At 42.4% G+C, this 16,329-nt stretch overlaps 1 protein-coding gene across 4 annotated transcripts in view; it reads right to left on the bottom strand.

Annotated features, from left to right (window-relative positions):
• The window catches only part of CACNA1I (calcium voltage-gated channel subunit alpha1 I), an 89,693-nt gene extending 74,046 nt beyond the window's left edge, over nucleotides 1-15,647 (bottom strand). For all 4 annotated transcript variants that reach the window (XM_027879381.1, XM_027879382.1, XM_027879380.1 and 1 more), the window contains exons 1-2: nucleotides 15,541-15,647; nucleotides 14,453-14,586 (exon numbers count right to left, since the gene is read on the bottom strand). In XM_027879381.1, coding sequence (XP_027735182.1) covers nucleotides 14,453-14,586; nucleotides 15,541-15,633 — 227 coding nt within the window. In that variant the 5' untranslated portion in view covers nucleotides 15,634-15,647. The remainder of the gene's footprint in view (nucleotides 1-14,452; nucleotides 14,587-15,540) is intronic.
• Between the last annotated feature and the right edge of the window lie 682 nt (nucleotides 15,648-16,329).

Genomic DNA, 16,329 nt, shown 5'->3' on the forward strand with positions numbered 1-16,329 from the left:
GAGTAACCTTAACCAGGTGCACATCATTGCCCTCTCCTAGCTGGAATGAGTTTGCCACCTATGTGGTACAGTCCATGTGTCACTAGAAAATTAATAATCATCAGAGTAGTGACTATGGGTCCTTTCAGTGCCAGACAAATGCTGCCCTAGCTGCAACTGTGCGGTTCAGACAGCAGCAAGCCAGCCTCGGTGGCCGCGGATTTGCTGTGATTACATTCCAGTGTAGCCAGACAAAAAAAGCTGCGCAGACAATCACACTGCCAGTGAAAACACCAGGCTGTTCCCAAGGATGGGTTAGAAAAGGGCAACTGCTAAATTTTTCAGAGAGCATCTTCTAACAAAAATGAACTCAGCCCTAGGAGGCCCCAGGGCTTCAGCTCAATGAACAGACCCCTTCTGCCTACAGTTCTTCCCGAGACCTCCTGGTCTTGGCTGTAATAACAGAGAACATCCAGGATGCTTGAATCCCCACGGATGAGTTCTGTCTGTTGTAGTCACGCAAATTTGTAACCAAAACAACTCCAATGCAATTCCAGTGTATTTTTGTATTAAAGCATCTTGTTCTTGCCTTTTCATTCCTAGTGACAGACTAGTGACAGACAGCTACCTTCATGCTTCTCTTTGTGCAAGGATAGCATGCCCGTACTACGCAGATGACCAAGATGAAATGAAACTCCGCTGATTAAGAAAAAAAATCAAAACATTTTATGTATAGGTAAAACTGATGAATTCAAATGTTACCTCCTTCCTCTGACGAAATGGGATCTCTAAGTGACTCTGCTGGAGTCTCCAGGCATCTGCAGCATTTCAGGGATTGTTAGCCCAGCTTTTTTTGTTATTATCATTCTCCAGCCAGCCCTGCTCCCCACTGCCTTGACACCCTAGACACATAACCTCCTCTAGGTTTGGGTTGCACCCAATCTCCTACTGCCATATGTGGAGGTGGTGTTGGGTTGACAGAGTCAAAAGGGATTATCGCAAAAAGTGATCAATCAGAAACTAGCAGCACATTTATGTCAGGAGGGTCACATTTGCTGTGTCTATGTCTAAAGATCTTGCAATGGTGGATCAGGTGTACTGTGCTTATTTAGAATCTCAGGCAGGCACTCAACCCTCAGTGCTTGGATTCTTATCATATCAGCAACCCTACAGAACCCTGTGTTTGCTCAGTGTTTGTAAACCAAGAGCAAGAGATCATTACAGCTAGTACAAAATGATTGTCATTTATTGAACTCCAGGAGATTTCCAGGCTCCTTGTTCTTGCTTTGTAGCAGCTTAGTGCCATGGGCAAGGGTAGCCCCCATGTCCTGACTATCCTTCATCTAGTTCTCCCTTTTTTCTTGGCTGCTTAAAGCACGTCTTGTTTGTAAACACTTTAGCTTCTTTAACATCCAGAGGCAGTCAGACAAAGTCTAGGATGTGGGGCAAAGAAAAAAAAAAAAAGGTGATGCTGGTTGTGAGTCCTTTTCCTTTATCACGAGGGGGCAGGGTGGAATGCATCTCTTCTGAGGGAAATGGCACCTCATTTCTGGCACCACTAAAGTATTTTGTAGTCTCTGGTGTGGGTGGGCAAGTGGAAGGACAGGTTCAGAAGCTTAAACTATGCTAAATCAGACAAACTCCTGATCTGTGATGGAATTTGAGCGCTGAGCTGTCAAGATAATTGAATATATACAATAATTTACTTCTTCCTTTGCTACAGATTTTCTTCTTTGAAATTCTCCATATGAAACTCTTCTGGAAGGAGAGGGGATTGACATGTGCACTGTCTCCACGTCACACAGCTCAAGACTGATGCATGTTGGGAACACTGTCACGGTAGGAAATGGGATAGAGGCACCAGCTGCATGCGTGGGGTTCACCCTGCAGAAGCAGGGGGATGCCTGGCAGGGAACACCTCTCCACTAGAGCTATGCCTCCCTCCCTACTCTCAAGGTATCCCACCTGTTTCCCTACCCCCCCCCTCTCTCTCTCTACATCACTCTGACTCATGCCTGCCTGCAACATTTCCACTTCACAGTTTAATCTTTCTTCTTAATTTACAGTTTTGCTATTTGTCCCTTGACTTTCCTTCATATTTTTCTGCTTTTCCTCATATACTTCAATTCCCTTCCCAATCCCTTCTTTCCTTTTCCATCTTCATCTTTATTCCTTTTGACCTTTTCCCTACTGATCATCTTTCTGCTTTCTCCTCCAGCTTAGTCTCTGCCTTGCTGATAAACATTTAGCCTGTGTCCAGGTAGGTCTGCTCAGCTGAGCACACGAGAGACCTCAGGTTAAACAGAGATGAGACCAAGCTAGCACAGGGAACAAGTGAGCAATTTGTTAGCACATTGACCCTGTCCAGAAAGTGTCTGGTCTCCTGTACCTCTGCCCCATGCCAAGCCACTGGAGCAGACAGCAAGTACACAGGGACGAGGGGGCATGCAAACCACTGGCATATAAACCTTCAGTGCTCATGAGGCCTCCACAACAGCAGAATAGTTTCATCAGCTACTGCTTGGAACTTACTTTGCTCCTCTGTACCTCTGAGCTTGAAGGTGGGCTTGGATCTGTCTTGGCACTCAAGAAGAGCAGAGCTCACTGTCCAACAGCAGAAATGCATGGCCAGGGTGGCTCTGTGCCAGACACAGGAGAGCAGACTGACCAGTGGCATGGAGGAATAAAAACTAAGGTTATTTAAAATAGAGATCCCGAAAAACATGTAAGGAGTCCAGAAAATTCAGACTTTTCTTGCTGCACATAAAACCTAAGATAATGTACTTATGCAATGCCTGGCTACCTGCTACTTCACAATTACATTCAATGAAATCCATTATTAAAACAGTTCAAACATTACCATTTACCTCTTCATATTTACATCTCCCTATACCTTTATTAAACACTCATTAACTTTCCTAATCTTAGCTTCTGAACTTCTGTTTGCTAAAAATTCGAAGCCAAGAAACAGTATTTAAAAAGCATTCTGGAAGCATTCATGAAAAATACCAAGACAGTATTTTTCCTATGACACAAAGCCAATATGTTTTTGTCAAATTCAAAAGCTTCCTAATTCCCCTTCTCTGATAGAAGTTTTCAATTGAAATCTAATTAACTGCAGTCTAATCAATTCATATTTCTTTGTCAAATAAATTTGGGCTTGGCACTGAAGCCAAAAAGCTTCATGGCTGTGACTTTCCTAGCTGTAACTTTGGACTTGCTATGAATGTCTGTGGAAACTGAAGCTTTTCCTGCCTGGGGACTTTTATTTGGTCCTTGCATCTATGAATACCTGATATGAACAAGGCAGAAGACTTTATTTGCTCTCTGCTCTGAATTTCTTCAGCTATGTCAGGGGTTTAAGACTACATGCACTTATGCCAGGACTAGATGGGATTTAATAGATGTCTTCTGTGTACAAGAACACGCCTTTCTGTCCTCGGCTCCTTGATTCAGCCATCACATTTTACAAACTGGAATTTCTACCACTTCAAAAAACACAGGGTGCATAGGAAGAACAGAAGACTAAGTCTGCCAGTTTTCCCTGTCTGAATTTTTTATTCAGATAACTCTGCCAAAAGTTGGAGCTGACATCTCTGCATTTACCAAAATGTACACCCCCTTGATATATGAGCCATCCCACAGCTTAAATCTCCCACGTGGAGTTTGTGGGGTGGTGGAAGACTGGTTTTCCCCTAAATACTCCCACTCCTGTCATACACATCAGGATGAGAAGCAGGTCTTGCTGCCTTTGTTCTGGCTTCAAAGATGGTGGCTACAACAAAAAGAAGGAGCAATGCCTGTACTCCCAGTGGTCCTGTATCTCCACTTATATTACTGAGCCATTCTGATGAAAGGAAATTAAAAAGCACATGCATTGCTAGATCCACACAGTCCTGGGTCCTCTGTGGCTGGAGGTGTAGCAATGTGCAGAGAACGTGGAGAACAGGGTTGGCTAGGCTCCCACAGAAACTTTATTAGCTGAATCTGTGGTGTTCCAGGAAAGGGCAGGAAGTAAAATCTGCTTTCTGGTGTCCACAACTACCTGGATAGTGGGGACTTATCTGCATTGGAACAACAGCAAGGAGGCAGGAGGAAGAGCACACAGCTGAAGAGGTAGAGCACGAGGCACGTGTGGCTTTCAAGACACTTCCTGTCATCTCTTGCTGAGGTTGGCTATGCCTGAGCTTGTACACAAGGAAAGCAGGGTGTGAATCCAATCTCTTGTAAACCCAGCTGGACATATTAAAAGCAGAGCCAGGAGATTTTGATGAGGCCTGCCCAGATGCTGGGCAAGAGGAGGGCTACTGCTTCCACTCGGAGTCTGCAGCTATGGGATGCACTTGTATTAGTGGATGCAAACAGGTTACTTGCCAGCCCAGCAGGACCTATATTTTTAGGATTGCTGCACCATGCCTGCCCTCCTTTTGCTGTCCAGCTGGAGGCACATCCTCACTTTTCTTAAAGGTCCCGGGGGCTATGGCAAAAGTTAGACTATTTCTAGGTGTCCCTTTTCCCCTGCTCAGAGTTTTGAGTCGTGGCCCGTCCTCCCATTGCCTTTACTTACTCGCAGCTGCAAGAAAGCACAACATGTACTGGTGCATTGGGAATGGGCAGGGGCAAGACTGCATGGACTGCGTGAAGCACAGGAAGCCCCCAAGCCACATAAGGGCTGCAGTCATTCGTGGATGACTCCTTAAAAGTGATGTCTTCATGGATGCTCTGACTCCCAACTAATGGGTTATTTGGACCCAGTCTTTTCCTATATGGACATTGGTTGCTTCATGGTGCAGGAGGCATAGGGTTGCCAGGCAGTCCTCAGTACTGACCCTGCTATCAGCTCACTTGATATAAACTTAAAGAGCAAACTGTGCATTTGCACCCATTTTGCACGGTTTGGCGCCTCTGGGGCCAAGCTTCAAAATCCACCCTAAACAGCTGATTTGAACTCCTTTCAACACCTACTGTAGAAAGAACAGAATAACATCATATGGGGTGTGACCAGACATTACACAGTAGGCCTCCAAATTGCTCTGCAAACCACAGTGTACTAAGCTAAGTAGTCCAGCTTATCTCTTTTAAATTTAGAGCTCATTACGCTGCAAAATGACAACTCTGTGCTGACATAAAAGCTGAAAGATTAGTGAAGAAAAAAAAATCCCTTGCTAGTAAAACAAGGACTGCAAAAATTATATCCTTTTTTTCCCCCTTTATAAAAAATAATAATAATAAAGAGAGTATAATTCTGTTAGTAAAAAGACATTTCCTTAGGGAGTGTTAGATCAATTGCTAATTATACAGTCAGCTCCAGAGCTGTGATGCTTTGTATTCTTAAAAAAATAATCTGCAATAGTGCCCCCTCCTCCAGTGCAAAACATATTTTTTTTTACTTTTTCTTGTATTGCTGTGCAAGCAAAAGCTGCTGAAAGCTTCCAGAGCCTGTGAGTCTGGTCCCTTGCTGCCTGGAATGTGATTATTTCACACCCTGGAACACTCAGATTTCTCTCCAAACTGTGTACTAAGAGAAAATGTCAGAGTTTCTTAATAGTTTCAGAGACATGATACGAAAAGACATGAGCAGGTTTTCACACTGTGATAAGAAAGCCAGAAGGAGTCGCCGAGCTCAGATGACTGAATATGAACGATGGGGCCTCACTTTAAAAAACCAAGAGTCAGAACACAGGCTCTGAGGTCTGTATTTCATTGCTTGGTGGGGGGGAAGAGAAAAAAGAAAAAGAAAAAGAAAAAAGAGTGTCTCCATTTGGTCTTGTGAGCCTGCTGGTTTTGTTTTGTTTTTCTGGGTTTTAGGGGTTTGGAGGTTTTTTGTGTGTGTGTTGGGTTTTTTTTTAATAAGCGGAGTAGGGAATTAGCTTTTAGGAAGGCAAAAAAATCAGAGGCAATAATTGAGAATTACACATTACACAGAGAGGGTACCACTGCCTCCTTCTTTGGTGTGATTCATTTCATTTTGATGACTGCTTTCATTTCAATATGTTGCACATCTAGCGATAGTTTTACTAGGAGAAAGCAAATGAAATAATTAGTATCATTAAGGAGGGAAAAATGAGTGCGTGTTGGAGGGGAGGGCTGTTCTGCTGTTATTTCTACCTTTGGTTAAGATGCTATTTAGCCTGCTGCTTGCTGATTTCCATCTTTATCTCATCCCTACTTGAAACACCTAATTGCTATATTTATTACAGTTTTCTTTAACTTGCCATAATTTTATAGAAACTTTTATTTGGCAAAGAGCATTAGCTAACTAGGATTTTCTGAGCATTCTGCTGTTTGCACTGCTGCTAATAAGTATTTAATGATCTGAGATTTTGAAGTCATAACTATGCAAATTCTGGCCAGGTCCCTGAAGAACCATACTTAATTAAAAGCAAAGAAAAAGCAGAAGATTGGCAACACACTTCCCCGTCTTGTGAGATTAAGGCCAATCAGTGTGCTTCAGGCTAAGCAGCACCTTCCCAGCATGGAAGGGCACCACACAGAGACAATTTTGTTTCCTGGGAACAGGTGGGCATTGAAGGCTTGGGGGCTGGTACCTCACATCCTTCAGAGAGCTCCCTTTCCTGGACTGAAACGTGGAGGATGAACTTGCAGCCATAAGTGCTTTCCATGTAAGGGTAGAGTTGGTGTTCAGAGGTACACACAGTGATGCTGCACAGCTTTGAAAAGAGCCTGGATGGGTGAATCTGGGAAGCATCATCACTGCAAATTTATGGAAAGGATGCACTATCTGAGGAATTATGGGAAGCAGAAATCAAGGACAGTAGATAACTATCAGAAAGAGAAGGTAAAAATAATACCTCGGTTAATACAAATACTTTCCAGGCTAACAGTGTGTAAGCTGCATAAAACACTCCTGAAGAAGCAACTACCCAAAGGCACAGGGGGTGAGAAGAAATGTTCTGCTCAGTCTAGGGGACTATCAGGTTTGCCCGAGATCTTCAGCTGTATAAAGGTGCCAGAAAATCCTCTCCAAAGGCTGCATAACTACTCAGAAAAGATGCTTGGAAAAGATATCAGGAGAGCTGTGCTGACACACTATAAGTGATATGAAATTTAAAAAAAAAAACCAAATTTAGGAAGGTTTTTCAGACCAGAAGGACAGTATTTACCCATAATGATGTGTTTTGAAACTAATTGTTTTTCTTATCATGATAGATATACCACATATTATAGACTTAGATTTATGTCCATTTCTGAAGAAGATGGAACAAGAAATATTCAGCTGAGCTCCTTAGTGGCACATTCTGGCCAACAGGTAAAAAAAAGTGATGGAGAAATCTGGTAATAAACTGCTGGCTTGGCCAGCCACGTAGAGCATGAGACTTGCAAAGCACTGGGCTAATCCTGTGCAGAAATATTAGCCATCATTTCATTATAGGAATAATTAGGTTTTGGAGAACTGAGAGACACCAGTCAGGAGACTGTTAAATGAAAGAACAAAGGGGAAAGTGATGAAATTAGGAAAAAGGTTAATTCTGCAGAACCTCCATATCAAGAACAAAACTAATCAAGGCACTAAAAGATGTAAAGAGGAGAAAAATAATATCGTCTATACACCAGTGCCAGGGGCCTGAGTAATAAAGAGAATAAGAATTGTCCATTTTATGAGCATAAACAGCCTAAATGGCATTAGGAAAGCCTGCTGGGAAAATCTACATGAAAGGAATATTAAAATCAAGGATTTTAACCTAGCTAGGGAGGTTCAAGTGGACAGAAAGGGAGGGGGAGTACCATACTCTGTCAAAAATGACATTTTCTAGTACAGAATCAGTGAAAATTTGGAAATGAGTACTTATGGATTAATTTTCTGCCATATAAAGTACAGAATTTCTCCTGGCTAGAGAAATGGAGCTTCATGAAACTCAATAGATGAAAGCAAGGTCCTGCATCTGTGCTGGACTGACCTGCTGGCCAAGGACTGATGGATAGGGGTGCTGCTGAAAAGGACCTGTTAGTCCTGGGGGACAGTAGGCAACATATAGTCTGTGCAAGGGAGGCTGATGACATACCAAGCTGCACCAATTGGAGTGCAGCTGATAGATGAGAGAGGGACTATCTCCTTTACTTCATGCTTGCTAGACCACATCTAGAATAGCACACTCACTTTTGGCCCTCCACCAAAAGAAAGGTGTTGATAAACTGGAGCAAGTTCAGTGGAGGGTCACCGAGGTGCTCAAGGGTTGGAGCCTTTGCCCGGTGAGGAGAGGCTGAAGGATGGGGGCTTGTTCAACTTGAAGAGGAGATGATTTTGGTGGGACTTAACAGCAGTTCCTTAATACTTATTAGGCAGTCACTAAGGAGATTAAGCCAGAATCTTCACAGTGTTACATGGCAGGAGAACAAGACATGATGGACATAAATCCAAAGAGGGAACGGAGGTTCAGGCTAGCTACAGAGATACATTAGCAGTGGGGCTGGGGCGAGGAAAGATGGGGCAATCTCCATCTGTTGTGGTTTTCAAGACTTGACTGGACAACTCTGAGCAACAACTTGAGTTTGCTGTTGACCCTCCTTTGAACAAGAAGGTTGCACTCGAGACTCCACAAAGTCCTTTCCAACTCTGATTACCTATGATCCTCTGAATGTGATCAGGTACGCCCAGATCTCACTAAAAAACAGGCTGATTGGCTTCTCTTGATATTGGTCTATAAATCATAGAGGAAAAGGATTCTCTTCATCCATCTCCAAGAGCTGAATTTGGGCAATGCACTGGGGATATCTAAATCTCATTGCAAGTTCCCAACCTTACAACTCACAGAGAACTGCATTCAAGGATGGAAGATGGAGAGGTTGTCTTTTAAGTGCTTTCTTTTTAACAAAAAATTTATTGAAGAACTTAAACACTTGATTACATATGTTATGTACAAATCAAGTAAGATCATCAAAATACTGGATATATTTTGTGGATTAGAGACCATAGTCATGAAAGTGAAACAACACAATCATTTAAGTTGGTAAAGAACTTTAAGATCCTCGAGTCCAACCCTTAATCCAACACTGCCAAGTCCACCACTACATCATGAGCCTATCACATCTACACATCTTTTAAACACCTCCAGGCATCAAACCAGACTTCCATTCAAGACATGTGCACGACTGTCAAGCAGTGTTTAGGAATATTTGTCAGGTATCCAAGAAGCTTCAATAGAGGCAAGAAAGGTGAACAGGCTAAAAAGACAGTGCAACATAAAGGAAAGCAAAATCAGCAACATAATAGCAGGAGAAGGGAAGTTAATACCAATGAATATAAATTAGGAGATGGAAATTGTAGAAAAATTGTAATAGAACTGAATGAGCACATAAAACTGTACAAGTTAATCCCTGGAACAAGAAAACAGAATTGTCATGAACAGTGCAAAAGCAGAAAATGTCAATTAAAAAAAGTTCTGTGGGGAAGGTCAGATGAAATATGTACATCATAGATCATGATGAGCTAATTTCAGCTCCAGCTGTGATCAAGTATTTTAGGCTGTGCCTAAATAGAGATATTGTAAGATAAGCAAGTCTGGACAATTTGTATGCAAAAGTTTTTTTTAAAAAAGGCCAGAAAAGATCTGGACCAGTACTGATGATTTTTGATTAGACTCAGAAAACTGGGAAAGCATCCAAGGGTCGAAGGAATTCTAATGTTGCGCCAGTACACAGTGATCTCAATAGGCTGACTGGACTGATGCTCATCACAATACAGTAATAAAATTGCCAATATGCTCCTTTGATAGATTATGGATTAAAGGTGGATAATAAAATTAACCATAATCAACACAAGTTTAGGGAAAAATAGACATCATCAAACTAATATGCTATAATTTTTTACAAGATTAGAAGTCTGGTTCACACAAGTAATTATGTTGATATGGTTGGAATGATACAAAATCATCATAACATACATTAGCTGGAGAAAAAAACCTGGCTAAGTAATGAACCTCACATGCAACACTAAATGGGAACTCATTTGTGTGCAGATGTACTTCTTTATTGCACAGTTCTTGCCACTTTGTTCTTTATTTATTTATCACAACCTGACAGAAAACTAAAAAAAGTCGCTGATTGATTTTGCAGCTGAAGCATATTTTCGGGAGAAGAGAAAAGAAATTAAGAGGACAAGTCATTGATAGAACAGCATGAAGTGCTTTGGCAATGCAAATAATATGTATTCCAGTAATCCAGTGTGAACAAATGAAACCAACATATACCTGGGGACGAAGTTTCCTGTTCCTACTGTTAGGAAGGTTTTTTCCTCTCTTCTGAAGAGGAAACAGGGAAAAAAGCGCCCAACGAATAACACTTGAGCCAATGAAGAAAGCAGCTACCTTAATTGGTAGGAATGACTGGATAAGATACTGCAATACTTGACTGTAGGAACCAGGAAATTTTGGGCTGGATTAGAGAGACGATATTACCACCAAAGGCACTGGAGCAGCTACACAGAGCTACCGTCTTGTTCTGATGTCCACCACTTTTAAAAGCTGTTTAAGAACACTGAAAGAATATCTAAAAATGCCGGGGCATACCATTCCACTCATCAAAGGCAAGGTCAGGTTGGGATTTGACCACAGCAGGAGATCTACATGGTAAACTCCACAGCAAAATGGAGAGAGGTAAAGACAGGGCATTCTCTGAAAGGTAGGCCAGCCTCTCCTCAGCCATTGGACTCTAAGCAACAACTAGTCAAGAAAAGATTTTGGGTATATTTTGTGGACACACTTGTAATCACAGTCATTCCCTCTAGCACTATAGTGAAGTCTTCTCCCCCTTAACCTACCTATGTACCTACCTACCTACTGACACAGGTAAATTGTATACCAGAACATCTCCGAGGAATGCCAAAGAAGAGGGCAAAGACACACAAAATTCCCATCACAGACGGTTAATTATAGCACTTGGCTCATGAGAGGCAGAACAACCATTCCATCTGTGGAATTCATGCCCTCAAGGCCAGGGGGACACCCGGGCCAGTGACATAAAGGGATGATGTCTCCCTTCCCAGAGGAACAGTGGCATTATCTCCAATCACACTGAAACACAACTGTCTCACAGAAGAGTGAGTAGGAGAAATTGCTCATTCGTTTATTGCAGGAGAACTACCTGGCTTAAAAAGTTGATGAGTATGAGCCCAGGAATAAGTGACTCTTCCCCTAAATTCACACACATACAGACTCTGGCTGACATTTCCAGTGTGATTAGTGTTTGCATTATCTCAACTTTCAACACATAGCAGGCTCTCAACTTTAGGAAACTGCCCTCTGAAGTTGCCTCAGGTCAAGCTCTTCAAATGCACCCATCACTGTGGGAAACAAATGATGACAGACAAGACCTAATCACAAACACAAGGGAAGAGGGACTCCCACCAGGACAGCTGGTGACAAGCACAGTCTGCTTGAAACGTCTGGGAACTTGCAACCTTCCTGTCACCAGCAAGCAGTTGGAACTGGAGTATTGACAAGCTGAATCTGCAGCCCTGGTTGTTTGTACACCCGAGGTCATTGGCATTCTTCAAACCAAATTGCCTTGCATGGTTTTAGGAACTCTGAGAGGAACAATGAGGTAGAGCGTTGACTTAAAACTGTTGTTTTGGGTCTTTTCATAATCCTTTCATTAAAAAACGTGTTGAAGGTTGTTGGGGGAGGAAGCGTTCAAGAGTGGAGAAAGTTCTGGTGATGTCAGCTCCTATTGCCATGGAAACTGAACAGTTTTAGTGGCAATGGAGTCTTCCTCCTTGAGCTGCTGGGTTGCGTGGGGAGCAGGGGCAAGCAGGGCAGGGGCGCATGAGGGAATTCAGCTAACTACAACTATAGCTTTTGGTTTTACAAGGAAGTGAGGAAAAACTACAAACGATTGCCTGAATACGTTGCTTATGTAACCAAAACACCATCTTGGGCAACAGCAGCAAATTGTTGTTATGCTCTTTGATAAAATGTGCTGTTGTGCAGCGAGCCAGAGGGAGAAACCTCAGCTGCCTGAGAATGGTGGCAGAATGGTCCCTTGCCTGCACTTCACTTTTCCATGCTACAGTTTATTCTTCCAACCTTTGCTGTCTTGGTGTTTATTTGGAAAGGGAGAAGGGAAAAGAAAGGCCTGGGAAGTAAAGTCCTTGTTCTTGAAACTGAGAGAAGCTGCGTGTATTCTAGGCCAGGCATTACTTCCCAACACCATGGACATTTTCTTAAGAGAGAAGTTTATCACCTCCCTTGCAGAAAATGAGCATCTAGGACCATGAAAAGGAGAAGGCTCTTAGAAAAAACTGATTAGCCTCTGATCAAGATCTAATTCACTGTCATGGAGAAAACACATAAGACCTAACTAACGCGGGCTGTCCTCTCTGAGTCAAAAGGCTAAGGCAGCATTTGCACCAGAATAAGCTGAAGCCATGATCCAGGTGTGGAATCAATAAGGATAAAGCTTGGGGCTTACATTTCAGGTTAAATAAAAGCCTACAGTATGTAAGGGCAAGTTTAAGCCTTGGATTTGATTTAAACAGTGCAGAAAATTTTAATGAATTTCAAAGAATAATGAATTAATAACCACAAGCTTTTATAACCGCAAATACATTATATAGTCATTAGTTCTATATAACTAAATGGAAAAATCTTTCTTTAGCAGAAGTCTTTTGAGATCAGATATTCTAATGAGATTGCTATCATTTCAACCTCACGAGGACAATTGCATAGATATCAGGAAACAAATTTCTTTCAGTTTTGGATTTGAAATGAAAAATCCTCCCCACTGATTATATTAAATCTAAGGAGTAGATACTAAGTCTCTTTGGCACTGAAAGTTCAGATATTAGGGTTTTTTTTCTAGTACTGCTATCGGGTGCACAAAAGAGTCTCTCCTCAAAATTCTGCCAGCGACAGAAGGAAATATGTAAATCAAGTATTCTCCTTTCTTGTCTAGGTATTGTGGATTTCACTTATTTTCTGCACGGAGTACTTGAGCTCACCCTCTTTCATTTAACATTGCCCCATTGATTTCATCATCTCTCCAGATAGCATCACTCACAGACTATGCTTGCAGAGACACCAGGCAGAGCAAGACCTTGAGCTCCCAAGCCTTTAACCTCATACGCTGGTGCTCCTGTGCCCACTAGAGCAGAGTCTTTCTCCCAACACACCGCAGCATATCACCCACACTGAGGAGCATCATGGGCTTCAATGTCCCATTTTCAAAGATAGCAGTTCTTCCCTTTCTTCCTCAAAGGCTGCTCTGCTAGGGTCTTGCTTTCACTGCATCCAGTTTCCAGCAGTTTTGCCACCAGAAGTTAAGACTAGGACATACTATGATCTGGCTTTTCCCATCACCTTGTGTCAGGGGCTTTAACTTTAGCTCAAACTCCTCCTGTCAGGCCGTTTAAAATCAGGTGTTCATCACAGCAGGCTCAGCTACAAGAAAGGTCTTCCTATCTCACACATATTGTGTTAATTCAGAAAAGCCTACAGCTTTCATCTACCTGTCCTCCTTTCATGCACTACCTGGCCCTTCAAACTTTTACAATTGCACTGAGTTTGAAACTCTCCGCTCCTCCCAGAAGCAAACAATTATACACCCCTCCAGAGGGAATGACTTTCAAGCCTTGCTGTAGAAGAACTGTGTCAAAAGCAAATATAAAGACAGTGCTGCTCCACACCACAGGGGAAAACTCTGCAAAGTGAGCTCAAAATCACTGCTGGCTCAGTCAGTAATACATGCACTTCCAGACAACAGTGGATGCTAGTAATTCCTTGCTGGGAGGAAGAGAAAAGTGAGAGTTTCTCTCTGAAAAGATATGTATTTTTTTTTACAGTGAGAACAGCAAGATTACATATTTATTTCTGACCTATTATTATTATTATTATTATACCACAAGGCATTCTAATTGAAAATTAGAATTCCAAAAAAAGCACATCCCACAGGTATCAGAAATGGACATTTTGCTGTGATTCAAAAGGCAAATCCTGTTAGACTTTCCACTTCATATGTGCAGAGGGGAAAATCAGAGCTTCACCATAGCAACTTTGTTGTAAAAAACACTCAAATGTCAGCTTGTCCTGATAGTACTGTGGATAACCCTGGTGCAACACAAAGGCAAAAAGCCCTGAGTAACAATAATTACATTCCTACCTTTGAAACACTGCTGTTGGAAACAGTGTTAGCTTTAGTTTGGTTGCGGTAGAGGTTGCTCCTCTGCTACTCAGACATTTTGAAAACAAAACAAAAAAACCCAGAAAAGTTTCTGGGTTAGCTCTTCGGCTGGTACAAATTAACACCCTCTACTGAAGTTGTGCTAGACAGATGGCTGCACAAAAGCTACCTTTTCTACTGTTTCTTCCATAGGCTGCAAACCCCAGCACGCCTGATTCCAGTTTGGCAGATGTACTGGAGTAGCACCAGAGTAGAAACTTCCCCCTCAGTTACATCATTTCTGTTCTATGCAAGACTCTAGTAAACACAGAACAAATAAACCCAGAAACTATCCACCTACCCAGCCATGACAATGAAGAAATCCAGGCGGTTCCAGGTATCTCCAAGGTAACACTTCTTGCCGAAGATCCCCAGGGCAACCATCTTTAAGACCATTTCCATGGCAAAGAAGATGAAGATGAAATCATCAAATACCTGCCAAACAGAAACCCAAGAGTACATCTGATAAACGTTCCCAGCCTTTAAATACAAATTTAAGTACTTCTGAAAATGAGTTAGAAGGGTTGATAAAGCTTCTCCCATGCAGCCCTGGCACCATAGCTCCCTGCTGCTCAAGTTCACAGAAGGTTTCTGTGGCTTCTTTTTCTCCGTATAGGTGAAATAATTGATGCAGACTCAGAGACTCCTTAAACAGACTCGAAAGAAGGTGTTGGCTCAGCACCAGCAGGTCCAAACCCAGCCAGGAAAACACTGTTCCTCCAAGGCACCCCAGGAGGGACTCCTCATCACCCTACTGCAAATGGCTGAGCTGAGGATGACATAGTGTAGCTTCATGCAGAGTTTGAATAGCACATACCAGTCATAGATAAAAGCTTCAGATATCTGAAGGTCTTAGCCTCAACAATACAATGGATGACACCCTTTGCTGTCGCCTTCTCTTTGGGGAAACAGCAAGCACAGCTAGCTGGATGTACTCATGGCCCTTCTAAGCATTCCTTTTATTTCCTCTCCCTTTTGGGCATCCTGAATGCCATAGTACCCATTGAATCAGTAATACTCTTGGCTCCTCAGCATAGCAGTGAATGCACTGGGGGCTGCTATTCTCTCCTGCCTGCCTCTCCTTGGCTGAACTCTGAGCTATATATTTGGCACTGTCTACATTAGGAAACTCCTGCTTACATGCAGGATCTTGAGGATTAGCAGCTGTTCTGTATTGTATGGTCACAAGTAGACTTCATTCATTCTCTTTCTCGTCCCACTCCTCTCCTCAAAGCTAGCTTTTATCATTTTACAACAGGATAGTTTACTGCCAGGGACAACCTTGCCAACTTCTCTGGGAAGGTATTGCCCACACGCTGAAGGAAAGCATGCGTGAAAATTTGTGACTTGGACTGAAGCACCATCACAACAAGAAGGAAGACCGCTTACCTGCAAGATTTTACACCTGTCAGAAAGGCAGTCCATATCCTCACATGGCTGGTACATTCCCAGGGTAACACAGTTTAGCAAAATCACCATCATGCTGACACACTCGAACCAGGTGGAAAAGAGTCAAGGAAAGCTTCTGCAAAAGCATCATGACTGAGATAAGCTTGTTCTAGGCTTGAGGTAACAAAATAGGAAGATTAAGGGAAAGAAGTGCTGGAAGGCTGATTTGTCACATTTTTACATTTCCCCTCCCTCAGTTCATCCCTACTCCACTCCTTGATTAAGCCAAAACTCTTTTAAAAAAGGGAAAGTAGAGGTAGCACAAAAGGCCTAAGGCATTTATACGAGTCAAATTATTGCTATGGTTAAATAGATGCTTGCTCCTCTCCAGTTGGTTTGCTCAGCCTCTCCCCTCGTTGGTTTACTGAATCTTCCAAATACATGGAAGAGACTTTCCATGCTGACCTGCACCAAAATGCATCAGAGACTTTTAAGATCTAGGGATCTAAATCAAAATGGATAAACTGATGTTTATTTAATCCCAGTGATTATTGCCCTTCTGGGAAGGGGGTACCACACAAGGCTAGAAGTCTCCCTCTTCCATTCTGAGAAGAACTTGAGGGTAAGGAGTTTCCAATGCTCTATCTGGTTATTCTGCTTCCAGCAGTAACCCACCATGGATAAAACTCCACAATGTGCCTAAGTTACGTAGTAACTATGGGGAGAAATTGTGTTTCTGACCCCAGCTGGTGATCTGTTTATGGCCTAAGGCATGAGGATTGATAGTCC

Source organism: Empidonax traillii, unplaced genomic scaffold (genome assembly GCF_003031625.1).
Source record: "Empidonax traillii isolate 1590-97213 ecotype Southwest subspecies unplaced genomic scaffold, ASM303162v1 scaffold55:size2822071, whole genome shotgun sequence".
In the NCBI taxonomy this organism is placed as follows: domain Eukaryota; kingdom Metazoa; phylum Chordata; class Aves; order Passeriformes; family Tyrannidae; genus Empidonax; species Empidonax traillii.